Here is an 18,346-nt window from a genome sequence, read left to right on the forward strand (position 1 = left end):
TGCATCAGATATCGGAAACGGCTGCTGTTGCTATGGTTACAAGAGCGCGTCTCCTTTCAAGAAAACTGTTGCTTTGGTGAATTATTCTTCTTCATGATTTCAACTCATGGATATTTTTAAATAAATGTAATAAATAAATAAAAATGTATTCATTGCCTAATTCTAATTAAATAAATGTAAGAGAATTTTAGATCATCGCTACAAGCAAAAAAAACAAACAACAAAAACAAAATAATAAAATAATAACCTAATAATAAAAAAATGCAATAATAATAATTATAATTATTTTTATACTTTGGTCAGTTTTAATATTTTGGGCTGATTGGATTTACATAACATGTTGTTTCAGAGTAGTTTAAAGTGTTTATGTTATTGCATTTTATCTATTTTATCTCCACTTCAGCAGCACTTACAGACACCAAACTTTACAGTTTTATTCCTCTCTATATTCTGAAGTTTTACTGAGGGGTTTGTTCATATTTGATTCACACTGATTTATACAACATTTTAGTTATAAACAGTATTTCCTAATTTTATGGAGTGATAAAAAGAAAATTCCACTCTGGAAAAAAACTCTAATATGGCAACAAAATCATACAATCATTTTGAACCTGATTTTATCCAGTCTTCATTTTAATATTATGGAAATGAATGCAAATAAGTGCACATTTCAGGAGATAATGCATAATTTGTATATTTAAACAACCTTTCAGAAAACTAAAAATAAGTTTGTAATCAATCAACTAAGAAACAATAGTGATATTTATTAGTTGAAATATATCCCGTTCAGCTGGAGTAAACACAAGAACAAGAACACTTAATCAGAACACCACTACAGCGCTTTAAAATAAACTGGAATATGTATATTTAATGAAAGATTAGCAGGTGTGGTGCTGGATGGAGATCTCAGGTGAAGCCACACTGACCTCCATCAGAAGTGCATCAGTTGTTCACACTGGAGGAAGCTGACCTGATGATTCACTGTGGTTTAGATGAACCGCCAGAACCAGAGCACATCTTCCTCTTTCTCTCTGCAGTGTGTATTCAGTCTGTTCACACTCCTTCCCAGCAGCTCTTTTCAGAGCTCCAACACAAATAAAGAGCTGAAATGCATCCGCAGCACGTAAGGTGGTTTTGAGTGAACATCAAGATAGATTTGTGGTATCTAATGGACACTTCCAGACAGCGCTCAGGAAAATGGCTTATATTCTGTGCCAGATGAAACCAGCACTGGTATCACAACAGTTTACCCAAATATGTTGTTTTTAAACCCGTATTTATTCTGAGCTGCACTTTTGTGCACAACAAAACAGATGGACTGCCAAGCTCAAAAAGATAACATAAAATACTGAAATATTTAAATAAAGCAGACTTTCTGAACATTCGGAAATAAAGTTTCAGTAACTTAGGAGCAGAAAGTTCTTGATAAAACAGATTTTGTGGTGAAGTAAATAATACAGAAAAACAAATGTAATTTCTACATTAAATAATTTTGTTAAGGATTAAAACAAAAAGAGTAAATTCATTATTACTAATCAGTTTAATCTTGTAGAATTTAAATTTTGAACTTATATTTTCCTTGGAATTGTTATCAAAGTAATGATCCTGTTGCTCCCATCATGCACTTGGGCATGAATAATTAATAAGGTAAACTGTTTTATGGTTGCTTTTTTTGTTACATTTAGTAACTTGCTGTTTTGTGACATCTAGAGTGCATTTTCTTCTCAAAATGACCCATTCATACTCAAACACTTTTCACTGATTGCTACCATCATTGTGTATCATGTGCTAAGTATTGAGGTTTCTTGTGTTGCTTTGGTCAATAGAGTCAACATATTATCTTAGAAAGAATAAGAAGCAATCTACTCGCTTATGTATTAGTTTTTAAGTGTAAAACACGCTTAATTCAGTGCTATGTTGTCTGAGTAAAGTTTAGAAACTTGCAGTGTGAACTTAAAATAATTAAGTAGAAATTATTCATCAAACTATAACTGGTCATGTTAAATTTACTTATCTCCATTGCTAATTTAATATAAATAGATTTTACTTAATTCCATACTTAAATTTTAATTAAAATATGTGAGCAAAAACTTGCAAAACAAAAATTAAGTACATTTTACTTATTGTTTATTTTCAGTGCATGTTGTTCATGGAACAAATTCTTCTAAAACATTTTAGTTTTTTTTTTTATTATTTGTACTTGAGTGGTCAGGTAACATTTAAATTAATGTTTCTAAAATGTTTGCAAAATGCTAGAATGGAACGTTCCTTAAACAATTTACATAAGCACACAAAAAAAAACTGAAACATTTAAAAATCGATACATTTTGATAATCATCAGAAATAATGTTTCTATAAATTAATGTGAACAATGTTTTTAAAACATTTTTGTTAGCTTGAGTAGTTTATGTTTTTTAAATGTTACGAAACTCAGAGAAGATTGAAATGAAAAGTAAATAAACATTATAAAAACTGAACATTCAAAAATACATTTTCCATAACATAGTAGCACAACATTCTCACATAATTTGGGGTTAGCTTTATACTAAATATTAGTTTTATAACTTACTCCATACAAGCTGTAATTGGCTGTCAATCTAAAAAAAGACAAAATAGCAACATAAAAGTAGTTTAAATTACTAATGATAATTCAGTGTGAGGAACAGGCCAGGATGCAAGTCATTATTTGTACTTTCAGATGAACAATCCTGTTATAACTACAAAAACTCAAAAACTAATCTGAAGCAGTAAAAAATGGTTTCTCAATGGGCAAAAGCTCTTTTGAAGAAACTAGTTTGAGCAACTCAGGAACGGTGAAAACGGTTGATTGTGTTGGTGGAATATCATCAGAAAATGATGAACGGCGTCCTGCGTGTTTCCAGAGGAATAACAGGAGCGTAAGATTCGTTTGACTTATCAGCGTTTGAGAGCGGTGGGATGACCGAGGGAGAACCTCAGGAATAAAAGGAGGATTAGGGAACACTTCAGCGCCTCCTTAACTTCCAATCAGACACAAATAAACAGCATCCGCCAGAAACACAAACACAAGAGCAGCTCTGGAACTAATCCTGCTGTCCCTGCCCCTGAAGACACACCGAGGAACACAAATCAACTCCAACTCTCAAATGTGGTCAAAATGAAAATGCCTGTGTTGTAATTGAAGGAAGTATCAGGAATCTGCTCCAGTCAGACTCACTTCACCTTTAGACTTTACATGGTGACAAGGAAATAAAGAACAGAAGGTTTTCAACTTAAATCTTTCTAAATGTTGACGATTTCATATTGATTTGATCATTGTGGCTGCAATACAGAATAAAACCAGCAGGATCACATGGTGAAGGTCTTTAAACCTGCCTTCACACATGCAGTTATCTTGACTAAACATTCTTACAACATCCTGAGAAGATTCTCTCAAAGTTGAAACATGAAAATTAAAAAAATGTAAGGATCCTTGCTGTCTATGGGAGGGTCAGAATTCATCAGAAATATCTTAATCTGTGTTCTGAAGATGAATGAATGTCTCACGGGTTTGGAACGACATGAGGGTGAGTAATTAATGACAGGATTTTCATTTTTTTGTGAACTATCCCTCTAACAAACATTCTTCCAGTGGCATTAATGGAGTGTGTGTTATCTGGTATTTAATAATGTTTTCAAAACTTAAGCACAAACACATCATTATACATCATGCATGAAACGTTTTTTTTTTTTCCTGAAATGTTTTAGTTGGATGTTCATCTAATGTTTTTTAAATGTTATCACTTGTTTTAGAACCATTAGAGAACACTCAAAAGTTCAAAAGTATCATTGTATCATGCAAAATGATACATTTGAAATAAACATTCAGAGAATGAATGGAATGTTTCTTTAACAGTTGCATAACTAAGAAAAACCTTTACCAAGTAACATTCAGATATAACTTAACGGGAACATTAGCACAACACTCTTAGAAGGCATTTTTGTTCTCAGTGATTCTGCAGCGTTGTTCAGGCAGATCTTCATGTGTTTGCTCTGCTGGTTCTCTGACATTAGTCTCCCCTGCATGACCTTTGACCCGTCGGTCAGAGCAGCTTCATAAGTGACCCTGACGCTTCTAAAACTGGTGTGTGTCTTCAGAGTGACACACACTCATCTTCATGCCAGCTGAGCAGAGAAACTCTAGAAATAGCCTGAGCCTCCAGCGTTCCTCACATCAGCCCGACTGACTCAGAGCTGGAGGACCAGATTCACACTAAAGCTGTATTCAAGAATAACATGCTTTCTAATGTTAGACTAATACTTAAGGCTATGTGTTTAAGCTATAAAAACGCCATTCCAAAAGTAAAATGAATTTAAGGTGAAACTGATGCCTACCTCTCTCATGCGTCGCTTTATTCTGTTTTCTCCGTTCACAGAAGCGATGCAGATGTGTGTCTGTTGAATACATCTTACACTATTCTTGGATAAACTCTAATGTCTAAAGTTGCCGTTTAATGGCAATTTAAATTTTTAATCTCTGTTCAGAACTATACAATTTGATTTAGTCTCTGTTTCTGTCTAAATGTTTTTTCGTTTCCAGTATTTGTTTTTGTTCCTAGATCTGGATCAGATCCCTGCTACTAAGTAAATCATTGTGCATGGTTGTCAAGAGCGTTGCTAGGGTGTTTTAAATTGTTGCCAGGGTGTTGCTAGAGTATTTTAAATTTGTACCAGGGCATTGCTATACAGTGTTGAGTTGTTGCCATGGTGTTGCTAAACGGTGTTTTGAGTTGTTGCCATGGTGTTGCTATACAGTGTTTTGAGTTGTTGCCATGGTTTTGCTATACAGTGTTTTGAGTTGTTGCCATGGTGTTGCTATACAGTGTTTTGAGTTGTTGCCATGGTGTTGCTAAACGGTGTTTTGAGTTGTTGCCATGGTGTTGCTATACGGTGTTTTGAGTTGTTGCCATGGTGTTGCTATACAGTGTTTTGAGTTGTTGCTATGGTGTTGCTAAACGGTGTTTTGAGTTGTTGCCATGGTGTTGCTATACAGTGTTTTGAGTTGTTGCCATGGTTTTGCTATACAGTGTTTTGAGTTGTTGCCATGGTGTTGCTATACAGTGTTTTGAGTTGTTGCCATGGTGTTGCTAAACGGTGTTTTGAGTTGTTGCCATGGTGTTGCTATACGGTGTTTTGAGTTGTTGCCATGGTGTTGCTATACAGTGTTTTGAGTTGTTGCCATAGCATTGCTATACAGTGTTTTGAGTTGTTGCCAAGGTGTTGCTAAATGGTGTTTTGAGTTGTTGCCATGGTGTTGCTAAACTGTGTTTTGAGTTGTTGCCATGGTGTTGCAATACAGTGTTTTGAGTTGTTGCCATGGTGTTGCTATACGGTGTTTTGTGTTGTTGCCATGGCGTTGCAACAGTATTTTTAGTGGTTACCAGAGCATTGCTACGGTGTTGTGAGTTGTTGTTAGGTTGTTTGTTTTGGTACCAGGAGGTTGCTATGTTAAGTTGTTGCCAGTGCATTGCTATAGGGTTCCTAAGGTGTCAAGAATTACTTTTTAACACATTGCCATGCAGTTGCTAAGGTGTCTGTTTTTAGCATTTCTAGAACTCACCTGTGGGATTTCTTCACCTGTTTTATGGGTCAGCAGGAGAAAATGGTGCATCTGATTAAGTGCCATCTTTGACTATGATGATAACTAGTCTAGAATCATGAAATCCTTTCGCAATCACATGGAGAAACAGTTTACTGTAAAGCACAAGGAACAAGCAACTACTGAGAAGACTTGCACAATGCTGGTGGTTTCAGTGTTCAGCACCTGAAGTGTGTGTTCTCTAGAGTTGAGTAATGGCTTTCAGAGAAAAACCTTCAGCTAATTTGCTTAAAGAAACATAAATTATTCATAGTTTGCGCTTTCTTTAATTACACGTCTGTACACAGTTCATCAATGAAGCAGACGGAAATAAAACCACGAACATAAGCAAAAACAGCTTTTCTTTAACTTTCAGCACCGTTTATGCAGTTTTCATAGTCTGCGATAGAAATACACAGAACAGACAAACAGAAAGATGCTTCACGCCTGATAATTGGTTTAAAAAACACTTTGGCCGTTTGACATTCATGATTTTCTCCAGAATTTTAAAAAGAACAAACAACAAATACATCCTGATAAAATGCTTCACAAAGAAGTTACAGGTTTTACAGGTAAATCCAATTTAAAAAGCAAAATAAAAGTTGTTATCCAGGGCATTGCTAGAGGGGGTTCTGATATCTTATTAACCAAAGCAAAATCAACAAGTCTGACTGTTCATGTAAGCAAAACGTCCATCATGTGTCTATTTTAATACTACAGAAACCTTTTACATTATTCCCTTTGAATTGTCATGGACTTTATAGATATGAAGGTGCACATAGTTAATGTTAATAATATTTATGCCTTGTGTTTCCCGGTGTAATACTGTACCAGAGTAACAGGAGACCCATAATGCATTTCAGTCTGAATGTGTGTGTGTGTGTGTGGATGGACGGCACAGCTCTTGTATTGTCCTGTGTGTGTGTGTGTGTTCACTTCTTGACCCCAGTCCTGTTGTTGAACAGGTTGACTCTGCTCTTGGTGGCGACTGATGTGGACGAGACGCCCGGCTGCTGCAGCACTTTATCCAGCGTCGTCTTCTTGATGGCGGCGGGCGAGATCTTCTCCTGATCGGCCAGAAACTGCAGCTCTCTGAGAGGAACACAGGAGTGAGCGACAAACAACAGGGGAGAACCCACAAAGGGCGTCTTTATACCTTACTTAGCATTAAAAGTTGCATATCATTCAATTGAGAGAAGATGTTACTATTCTATTCTAAAGTACTAATATACACACTTTGCATTTCATTTAAAGTTTGTGTTTATCTGACCATACTTTAAATCAAAGGTCTTTACTAAAACCAACCAAAATACACTTTATAACTTATAATAGAAATATATTACTATTGCACAGAAGAATGTACTTCTCAAATAATAATAATAATAATAATAATAATAACCTCTGTTGTGGTGCACTTTGAAATAAAATAAACTGTTGAATTTTTATTAGATGTTAAAATATTAATTACACCGCTAAAGTTTTATGAATGAATTTGATTACTGCCATTTCTAGTACATTTATATTAATTAATAAATATTAAAACTGAATTTCTGAAAAAATAAAAATTTCATAGGGCTCTGTTATTGTAAAAAGCATTAAACAACTGGTAAAGTTTAACAAAATTCTATTGATTTTACATCACAGTGGTTATGTTTGATATATAGTGTAAAAAAACAAAATCTCACAGGAACCACAATTTCTGTGATAACTTCCGATTTGGAACATAACTTGGTTAGACATATGAATTTGATTTAATAGCAATTTTAGAGTGCTACACATTTTATATTAAAATAAACTGTATACATCATCATCATCTTTACTGTAAACCTCACTTTTGTATATTTTTCACGTCTTGCATGTCTTCTTTAATAAAGACCCAGGTTATGTCTGTATCCGGAAGCGTTTACAGTGGATTTATGCCAACAAAGAAATAACGTATCGTGGGGAATACAAACATTAAACTCAAATCGAAGATAAAAAACAACTATTATTTGATATCCCTGAATGTGTTATGGTGATGTGTTTAGGGCGAGCGTCTGTGGTCACCTGGTCCGGATGCAGGACGCCTCCACAGCGTTGATGAGGAGACTCCGGAAGCCTCCGCTCTCCAGGAAGTGCAGGGCGTGGATGGTAGCGCCCCCTGGTGAGCAGACGTTGTCCTTCAGCTGTCCCGGGTGCTGCTCCGAGTCCAGAAGCATCTTAGCTGCTCCCTACCACAGAATAAAGACATGACCGTATGAAGCACACCAGGCGATATCTAAAAGTTTCATTCTTCCATCTAGTCCACTTTGAGAATTAGGAACACATGTTCATAACTCAGAAACCTGAAGTCAGAGTAAAGTGAGTGAATTGACTTGTAGCTGAAGTTTAAAGGAGACCTGAGAAATCACAATGTCTAGACTTGAGAGAGATGTTTGGAGTCTGGACTGTGTTTAAACCTCTTGCTGTCAGTAATTCAAGCTTTTCTTTAGAAGGAACTTCAGCTTCAGTTTTAATATATCGTTGCATCCCCAGTAATAAATGCAGCATGTGTGTAATGTTTGCATCATGCACGAGTCATGTGACCTGAAGTACCAATAAAGCTTGAGCTCCCAGTCTGACCGCCAGTCGCCGTGGCAACCCCATCTTCACCCCGCCGTCAGCCAGAGCATCCAGAGCCGTGAACGCCTGACGAACACAAGAGCTTCACTTCATCTCTGAACACACGGCTACAGTTCGCTCGTTTTTAACACCAGCTCATATTAATGATACATGATTTTTAATACATCCATGAAATGTTAAACTACCAGTGAAAATCTTTTTTGTCTTTTCTGCACAGCAAGGCTGCATTTATTTGATCTAAATTATGTTCAAAATTGTGAAATATTATTCTAATGTAAATCAACTGTTTTCTGTGTGGATCTGTGTTAAAGTGTAATGTATTTCTGTGATGCTCCGCTGTATTTTCAGCATCATTCCTCCAGTCTTCAGTGTCACATGATCTTCAGAAATCATGAAAATATGATGATTTACTGCTCAAGAAACATGAAGATTATTATCAATGTTGTGCTGCACAATATTTCTATGATACTCTACTGTTTAAAAGTTTGGAGTCCGTTTTTTAATTTAAGTAATTAATACTTTTATTCATCAAGATTGCATTAAATTTATTGAAAGTGTCAGTAAATACATTCATAATGTTACAAATGATTTCTATTTCAAATAAAAGCTGTTCTTTTGAACTTCCTGTTCATCTGTGAATCCTGAAAAATAAAATGCATCACAGTTTCCACAAAAATAAATATGATAATAATCAGAAATGTTTCTTGAGCAGTAAATGATCATATTATTCTGATTTCTGAAGATCATGTGACACTGAAGACTGGAGGAATGATGCTGAAAATACAGCGGAGCATCACAGAAATACAGTACACTTTAACACAGATTCACACAGAAAACAGATGTTTTAAATCAGAATAATATTTCTGTATTTTTAACATGTTTTAGATCAAATAAATGCAGCCTTGCTGAGCAGAAGAGACATTCTTATAAACGTGTGAGCAATAGTGTCTCCACATTAACTCAGTGCAGTACTGCATCTCTTCCTTCGGTGTGTGTGAAGCTGAGCTCACGTAAGCAGGTCCGCTGCCGCTGAGACCCGTCACGGCGTCGATCAGATCCTCCTCCACCTCGGTGCAGAAGCCCACGCTGGCCATCAGCTGCTCCAGGAGCTTCCCGTCCTCCACCTCGGCGTGACTTCCTGTGGCGTAAACCGTGGCCCCCTCGCGCACCACCACCGGCGTGTTCGTCATACACCGCATCACTTTAGGAGCCGCGCGGTACTGGAGCAGCTTCTGCACACACACACACACACACGATTATTCATCTGCATTCATGACTATTTATAAAAATTAAAAATTAATAAAATAAAAAACTGATTAAAACAAATGACAAAAAAAAAAAAAAAAAAAAATGACTCAAACTTATTATGAAAGCAGAAAAAATAAAAAATAAAACCCAATTCAGAATATTACCCAAAACCATAATTAATTGCATCTCGATCTTAAAACACTGCATGAGAAATGCTGCCTTAACAACGATCTGAAATAAACTGATTTAGGTATAAAATTATATATACACTTATTTTAAAAAATGTATGAAAAAATAAATTGAAAAAAATGTTTAATGAAAGAAATGTTAAGGGGGGGTAATAAAAAATGTATTAGTAATTAATTTGAAGTAAAATTAAAGTGAAACCTTGAAATACAAAACTAAACTATAAATAAAATAAAAAAATATATAAAAAATATAATTGTGTAGTGAAATGGTAAAAAAAAAAAATAATGTTAGAAAAAAAAGGGAAAAATATAAAGTCAAATTTATTCATAAATAATTTCAACTAAAATTAAAGTGAAAACATGAAAAAGAAACAAAAAAGTCTAAATTAAACAAAAAATAAATGATAAATAATGAAACAAATTCAAACGTACACTTTACGTGTAAAATGTTATTGTTTAAAACCTCGATGAAAAAAATATGTGATTTCTACTTCCAGAATCCTCAGACGTCCACGCAAAATAATTGAAGCGATGAAGAAACTGCATTTAGTCAGAAGTAGAAAATAAGAGACGATCAAAACAGAAGCGAAACGAGCCAAGAACAATACAGAGGAAGAAACGCTCATGTGTTTGATAAAAGAGAAAAACAGATAACCGGAGGGAGACGAGCTTCAGCATAATTAATGAGATGTTGATGACAGGTTGAAAATCACTCGTTTGTTTCTTCTTCAGGTTTGGAGAAATGCAGCATTGCATCTGATGAAGAAACAAACTCCTCCTGATCTCTGATGATGTGAGGGACTTCATCTTCACTGGTGGACAGGTTAATCACCTTCTCGATGGAGCTGATGGTGACTCCAGCGGCGCAGGACACGATCAGATGACGCTCCTCGATATCTGGACCGATCTCGTCCAGAACGAACGGGATGATGTGTGGTTTGACGGCCAGGAACAGAACGTCACTCTTGTGCGCCGCTTCCTTGTTGCTCGTAGTGAAATTGACGCCCATTTTCTGAGAACGCATCAAGGAAGAGAAGAAACACTTCTTATTAGAAAAGCACACACACTCTCTCACACACACACACACACAAAGGTTCAGGTTCACACACCCGCAGGCCGGAGACTGTCTGCAGATCTGTGTCTGGTGAACTTGCTGTGATTCTGTTGGCAGTGATCACACCTGAAAAACAGACCAATGAGGATCAAGTACAAGTCGTGGAATTAATACACTGTCACTTTAATTGTGTGGTTTATATCCTCAGAAATACAACATACACTCGTCAAAACATACGCTCTTCTGCTCACCAAGGCTGGGTTTATTTAATCAAAAATACTGTAAAAATTGTGAAATATTAATGCAATCTAAAACAGCTGATTTCTGTGTGAATCTCTGTTAAACTGTAATTTATTTCTGTGAAGCAAAGTTGTATTTTAAGCATCATTACTCAAGTGTCACATGGTCTTCAGAAATCCAGCTTTGATCACAGAAATAAATTACAGTTTAACAGATATTTACATAGAACACTGCTGTTTTAGATTGCATTAATATTTCACAATTTTCTACAGCGTTTTTGATCAAATAAATGCAGCCTTGCTGAGCAGAAGAGACTTCTTCAAGCTTTTCCGGCCAGTAGTGTATGTGAACACATTACAGAGGAGTCGTGAGACTACAGTTGATTAGAGAAGGTCATGTTGACCCAGTTCTGACCCGCTGCTGTGAAGCCCTTGACCAGGGCATGTGCCAGCTGACCCGCTCCGATGAAGCCCACACTCATCCTGATGAAGACCACACACCTGACAAAACATCACATTCACAATTCATTTTAAAATCAAAACCATGACCTTTGACACTGACGTAATACTGTGTCGCAACACAACTGGAAGAGAATAAAAAAAAAAAACAATGCAACTTGTGTGCAACATCAACCGCGCGCTTAAACTTGTTACATTGTAGCATCGAGCACACTCGTGTTATTTGCTACATTGCGACATCAGAACGTCATCAGAACATTTGCAGAATGTGTCTAGTTTCACTGGACATCAGCTACAGTAATTCTGTTATCATACACAGAGACATGCAGTCTATTAATGTTATTGTTAGTATAATGCTGCAGCCTGACACATCATTATCAAGATTGTCTAAGTATTTCATCATCTCAAGAAACGGAACATTTTCTCACCTCCGCCGAGATTCACGGGGAACGGAAGAACCGGTTCGGTGTTTTAGTTGATCAAACTGTGTAAAAAAAAAAAACACTAATTGATGTCAACGTGGCTTCCTTCACTACATGTGCAGCGGGACGGACTCTGAGTGACGCGCGAACCGACCAATGAGAGACGAGATGCTGTGGCGTTAAACCAATCAGCGCAGTATATCAACGAGGGCGGGGCTTGCAACGGAGCGCTCTTGTTGCATCAGTTCCTGTGTAGACAAAAGGATGGACGTGTGTGTGTGTGTGTGTGTGTGCGTGCGTCTGTGCGTGTGTGTAGACACGTCACACGACACGATGTACAAATTAACTGTTAAAAAACAATAAAATCCTTCCCACATATTACAATGGCACCATAATACTTATGAATTTACAGTAGTTTACATAACAATATAACTTTAACAAAGATAAATATTGTTCAGAACCTTTTATTAAACTAACAGAGGTTGCAATAAATGTTATTTCAAGTATTGATTTTAAAAATTGTTAATTGACATGAATTTGAAACAGAATAAAATATAAATATTAGATCAAATAAAACTAGATAAAATAAGCTTACACTGAAGTCCTAAAATTACTAGCTGATATAAATAAAAATGTAAATAATAGAACTAAACTTGCAATATTTTTTTATCTAAATGTAATTATATATATATATATATATATATATAAAAACGCTAATAAAAACGACAAATGCTCAAAAAAAATAAAAATAATAATAATTCTAAAACAGGATTGGTCCAAAATTATGATTGAAATTCCACTAGCATTCCTTTAGGATTTTTTGTCACTCCAGTTACACGTGAAAATCAGAGTTCTGTCTGTGATACAGCAGCGCTGAACCCCAGATGATGCTTCAGGTCAGAGGTCAGAGGTCATGCATGCCCAGACTGCATCCCTCAGCACAGACGCTCTCCATCAACTTAAGACGATTATAAAAGAACCTCAAGTATGTTTATCCAAAGCCAGGAGAGTAACTCGAAATTCCCTTTCTAAATATTAAAAGGATTCAGGTTTGTTTTGTTCACGGTTTACAGACAAAAGACTCAGTAGCAGTTGAACATGACTATTAACCCTGTAAAGCCTGACATATCAAATAATAATCAGATTTCAAAATTAATACAATAAACGCTATTAATATGAGTAAGAAAGAACTGTTTTCATTTCTATTTTCAATTTGTTAAAAGGCGTTCAGTTATGAGGTCAAACGTGCGAGAAAAACCTGTTGCAGTGCTTGAGTGTTGTTGTTTTTACTACATTTAATAATTCATACCCAGAAAGTTGAATTTATTACAAGCTGATTAGTTAAAGTTATTTTGAATTTTTTTTTACAAATGTGTAAAAATCTCGTCTCATGTCTTGAGTTAAGTGTCGGCATTGCCATTAATGATAATCAAACGACAAAAGGCGAGGAGAAAAATCACTCCCTGATTTTGACAGAACGGCATTGGTAGCTTTTATAATAATGTTTATAGTCTAAATTGTTCCCTACCATCACATTCATATCTATGCAACCACTAAATAAATGACTACGACTTAGAAAGAGCACATTCTTCATTGATATAGTAACTTGATTCTGCTTTCAAAATGCACCTGATTTATGCTTTTAAATTTAAAATGAACTGAATTTTCTTATATCTGCATAACCCTCTTGATTAGAGGAACCAGTGCACAAAACCCTGTGGAGACACTGGGAATGTAGAGGAAACACTGTAGGACGGCTGTCTCAGTGTGTGTGTGTGTGTTTGTGTGTGTGTGTGTGTGTGTGTGTGTGTTTGTGTGTGTGGACCACGTATGGCACTAAATAAAAAGCATAATGATTAAGGGGGGCCCTCACACAAAGAGCAGCCTAGGGGCCCCTGACCATCTTAATCCCCCCCCCGCCCCGATCATGTGCTTGTGTTTTAGTGAGCAGCTGAGAGAGAATGTGTCTGAATAGTGTTCATGCCTGTGTGCTAAATATACAGACAGCTGCTGTCTCACTCATCTGTCCAGCGTTCATTCCGCCACTTTTACCGTCTGTCTGCCAGCGAGCGAGTGCCTCACCTCGGGGCGAAACGCGGGAAACATTTGCGCTTCTTGACAGAAAGTTCGAGTGAGCCAAACTTTGCCCGTCTGCCTCTTTTAATAAGTTAATTAAAGTCCCACGGCGTGGGCACAATATGCCTCTCTTTGCCCGGCGGAGCGTACCGACACTCATTGGCTTTCTCCCTCAAATCCCCTCAGATTTATTAAAAATACCCAAATACATGAATCAGTTCTGTCTGAAAAGGAATCCAGGCGAAGCGCGGACGACGAATTCTGTCACTGTGATTAGACGGAGACGGATGCCAAATCCACAGATTGACGGTTTTTCTTAAGGGGCTCATTTGGAGCAGAAAGAAAGAGAGAGAGAGAGAGAGAGAGAGAAGGAGAGAGAAAGGTGCCCACTCACAGTTTTCCCGCGCTTTCTGTTTTCTGCTCTTATCGCAAACGCTGAAATTACTGCAGGATTAACTGCTTTCACACAAAGGAGGCGTCAGGTTGCTGATAGCATGCATCACAGAGATGTGTATTTGTGACCCTGGACCACAAAACCAGTCATAAGGATCAATTAAACACCTGAAAGCTGAATAAATAATCTTTCCATTGTTGTATGGTTTGTTAGGATAGGACGATATTTGGCTGAGATACAACTATTTGACTATTTTTCTTAGAATTGTCAGTTTGCCTTGCAGTTGTAACTTTTTTCAGAAATGTCAGATAATATCTTGTTTTAACTTTATATCTCAGAACTGCGAGATAATATCTTGTTTTAACTTTATTTATCAGAATTGCGGGATAATATCTTGTTTTAACTTTATTTATCAGAATTGCGGGATAATATCTTGTTTTAACTTTATTTCTCAGAACCGCAAGATAATATCTTGTTTTAACTTTATTTTTCAGAATTGCAGGATAATATCTTGTTTTAACTTTATTTATCAGAATTGCGGGATAATATCTTGTTTTAACTTTATTTCTCAGAACCGCAAAATAATATCTTGTTTTAACTTTATTTCTCAGAATTGCAAGATAATATCTTGTTTTAACTTTACTTCTTAGAACCGCGAGATAATATCTTGTTTTAACTTTATTTCTCAGAACTGCGAGATAATATCTTGTTTTAACTTTATTTATCAGAATTGCAGGATAATATCTTGTTTTAACTTTATTTATCAGAATTGCGGGATAATATCTTGTTTTAACTTTATTTCTCAGAACCGCAAAATAATATCTTGTTTTAACTTTATTTCTCAGAATTGCAAGATAATATCTTGTTTTAACTTTACTTCTTAGAACCGCGAGATAATATCTTGTTTTAACTTTATTTCTCAGAACTGCGAGATAATATCTTGTTTTAACTTTATTTCTCAGAACTGCAAGATAATATCTTGTTTTAACTTTATTTCTCAGAACCGCAATATAATATCTTGTTTTAACTTTACTTCTTAGAACCGAGGAGATAATATCTTGTTTTAACTTTATTTCTCAGAACCGCAAAATAATATCTTGTTTTAACTTTATTTCTCAGAATTGCAAGATAATATCTTGTTTTAACTTTATTTCTCAGAACCGCAAAATAATATCTTGTTTTAACTTTATTTCTCAGAACTGCGAGATAATATCTTGTTTTAACTTTATTTCTCAGAATTGCGAGATAATATCTTGTTTTAACTTTATTCCTCAGAACTGCGAGATAATATCTTGTTTTAACTTTATATCTCAGAATTGCGAGATAATATCTTGTTTTAACTTTATATCTCAGAACCGCGAGATAATATCTTGTTTTAACTTTATTTCTCAGAACCGCAAGATAATATCTTGTTTTAACTTTATTTTTCAGAACCGTGAGATAATAGCTTGTTTTAACTTCATTTTTCAGAACCGCGAGATAATATCTTGTTTTAACTTTATTTCTCAGAACTGCGAGATAATAGCTTGTTTTAACTTTATTTTTCAGAACCGCGAGATAATATCTTGTTTTAACTTTATTTCTCAGAACTGCGAGATAATAGCTTGTTTTAACTTTATTTTTCAGAACTGTGAGATAATAGCTTGTTTTAACTTCATTTTTCAGAACCGCGAGATAATAGCTTGTTTTAACTTTATTTCTCAGAACTGCGAGATAATATCTTGTTTTAACTTTATTTCTCAGAACTGCGAGATAATAGCTTGTTTTAACTTTATTTTTCAGAACCGCGAGATAATAGCTTGTTTTAACTTTATTTTTCAGAATTGCAAGATAATATCTTGTTTTAACTTTATTTATCAGAATTGCAGGATAATATCTTGTTTTAACTTTATTTATCAGAATTGCGGGATAATATCTTGTTTTAACTTTATTTCTCAGAATTGCAAGATAATATCTTGTTTTAACTTTATTTATCAGAATTGCAGGATAATATCTTGTTTTAACTTTATTTATCAGAATTGCGGGATAATATCTTGTTTTAACTTTATTTCTCAGAACCGCAAGATAATATCTTGTTTTAACTTTATTTTTCAGAATTGCAGGATAATATCTTGTTTTAACTTTATTTATCAGAATTGCGGGATAATATCTTGTTTTAACTTTATTTCTCAGAACCGCAAAATAATATCTTGTTTTAACTTTATTTCTCAGAATTGCAAGATAATATCTTGTTTTAACTTTACTTCTTAGAACCGCGAGATAATATCTTGTTTTAACTTTATTTCTCAGAACTGCGAGATAATATCTTGTTTTAACTTTATTTATCAGAATTGCAGGATAATATCTTGTTTTAACTTTATTTATCACAATTGCGGGATAATATCTTGTTTTAACTTTATTTCTCAGAACCGCAAAATAATATCTTGTTTTAACTTTATTTCTCAGAATTGCAAGATAATATCTTGTTTTAACTTTACTTCTTAGAACCGCGAGATAATATCTTGTTTTAACTTTATTTCTCAGAACTGCGAGATAATATCTTGTTTTAACTTTATTTCTCAGAACTGCAAGATAATATCTTGTTTTAACTTTATTTCTCAGAACCGCAATATAATATCTTGTTTTAACTTTACTTCTTAGAACCGAGGAGATAATATCTTGTTTTAACTTTATTTCTCAGAACCGCAAAATAATATCTTGTTTTAACTTTATTTCTCAGAATTGCAAGATAATATCTTGTTTTAACTTTATTTCTCAGAACCGCAAAATAATATCTTGTTTTAACTTTATTTCTCAGAACTGCGAGATAATATCTTGTTTTAACTTTATTTCTCAGAATTGTGAGATAATATCTTGTTTTAACTTTATTCCTCAGAACTGCGAGATAATATCTTGTTTTAACTTTATATCTCAGAATTGCGAGATAATATCTTGTTTTAACTTTATATCTCAGAACCGCGAGATAATATCTTGTTTTAACTTTATTTCTCAGAACCGCAAGATAATATCTTGTTTTAACTTTATTTTTCAGAACCGTGAGATAATAGCTTGTTTTAACTTCATTTTTCAGAACCGCGAGATAATATCTTGTTTTAACTTTATTTCTCAGAACTGCGAGATAATAGCTTGTTTTAACTTTATTTTTCAGAACCGCGAGATAATATCTTGTTTTAACTTTATTTCTCAGAACTGCGAGATAATAGCTTGTTTTAACTTTATTTTTCAGAACTGTGAGATAATAGCTTGTTTTAACTTCATTTTTCAGAACCGCGAGATAATAGCTTGTTTTAACTTTATTTCTCAGAACTGCGAGATAATATCTTGTTTTAACTTTATTTCTCAGAACTGCGAGATAATAGCTTGTTTTAACTTTATTTTTCAGAACCGCGAGATAATAGCTTGTTTTAACTTTATTTTTCAGAATTGCAAGATAATATCTTGTTTTAACTTTATTTCTCAGAACCGCAAGATAATATCTTGTTTTAACTTTATTTCTCAGAACTGCAAGATAATATCTTGTTTTAACTTTATTTCTCAGAACCGCAAGATAATATCTTGTTTTAACTTTACTTCTTAGAACCGAGGAGATAATATCTTGTTTTAACTTTATTTCTCAGAACTGCGAGATAATATCTTGATTTAACTTTATTTCTCAGAACTGCAAGATAATATCTTGTTTTAACTTTATTTCTCAGAACCGCAAGATAATATCTTGTTTTAACTTTACTTCTTAGAACCGAGGAGATAATATCTTGTTTTAACTTTATTTCTCAGAACCGCAAAATAATATCTTGTTTTAACTTTATTTCTCAGAATTGCAAGATAATATCTTGTTTTAACTTTATTTCTCAGAACCGCAAAATAATATCTTGTTTTAACTTTATTTATCAGAATTGCAGGATAATATCTTGTTTTAACTTTATATCTCAGAACCGCGAGATAATATCTTGTTTTAACTTTATATCTCAGAATTGCAAGATAATATCTTGTTTTAACTTTATATCTCAGAACCGCAAGATAATATCTTGTTTTAACTTTATTTTTCAGAACCGCAAGATAATATCTTGTT

The 18,346-nt window shown here is 34.5% G+C and overlaps 1 protein-coding gene across 1 annotated transcript; it reads right to left on the reverse strand.

The window, feature by feature from the left end:
- Window positions 1-5,860: 5,860 nt before the first annotated feature.
- Window positions 5,861-11,972, reverse strand: LOC127968596 (pyrroline-5-carboxylate reductase 2). The gene is made up of 8 exons (XM_052569895.1): window positions 11,814-11,972; window positions 11,342-11,427; window positions 10,743-10,813; window positions 10,466-10,645; window positions 9,208-9,429; window positions 8,171-8,263; window positions 7,643-7,806; window positions 5,861-6,688 (listed from the first exon to the last, which is right to left on the reverse strand). The coding sequence occupies exons 2-8, from the start codon at window positions 11,406-11,408 to the stop codon at window positions 6,529-6,531; spliced, it is 957 nt and encodes a 318-aa protein (XP_052425855.1). The 5' UTR covers window positions 11,409-11,427; window positions 11,814-11,972; the 3' UTR covers window positions 5,861-6,528.
- Window positions 11,973-18,346: the final 6,374 nt, after the last annotated feature.

The sequence above is a fragment of the Carassius gibelio genome, chromosome B11 (genome assembly GCF_023724105.1).
Source record: "Carassius gibelio isolate Cgi1373 ecotype wild population from Czech Republic chromosome B11, carGib1.2-hapl.c, whole genome shotgun sequence".
NCBI lineage: Eukaryota > Metazoa > Chordata > Actinopteri > Cypriniformes > Cyprinidae > Carassius > Carassius gibelio.

What these genes read in the sequence shown, in the direction of transcription:
- LOC127968596 (XM_052569895.1), bottom strand. Translation starts at nt 11,408, where the DNA reads ATGAGTGTGGGCTTCATCGGAGCGGGTCAGCTGGCACATGCCCTGGTC. An exon ending in CCATCAGCTCCATCGAGAAG is followed by an intron (nt 9,430 to 10,465) that starts GTGATTAACCTG and finishes GTGTGTGTGCAG; the next exon opens with AAGCTGCTCCAGTACCGCGC. An exon ending in GCGTCCTGCATCCGGACCAG is followed by an intron (nt 6,689 to 7,642) that starts GTGACCACAGAC and finishes TGTTCCTCTCAG; the next exon opens with AGAGCTGCAGTTTCTGGCCG.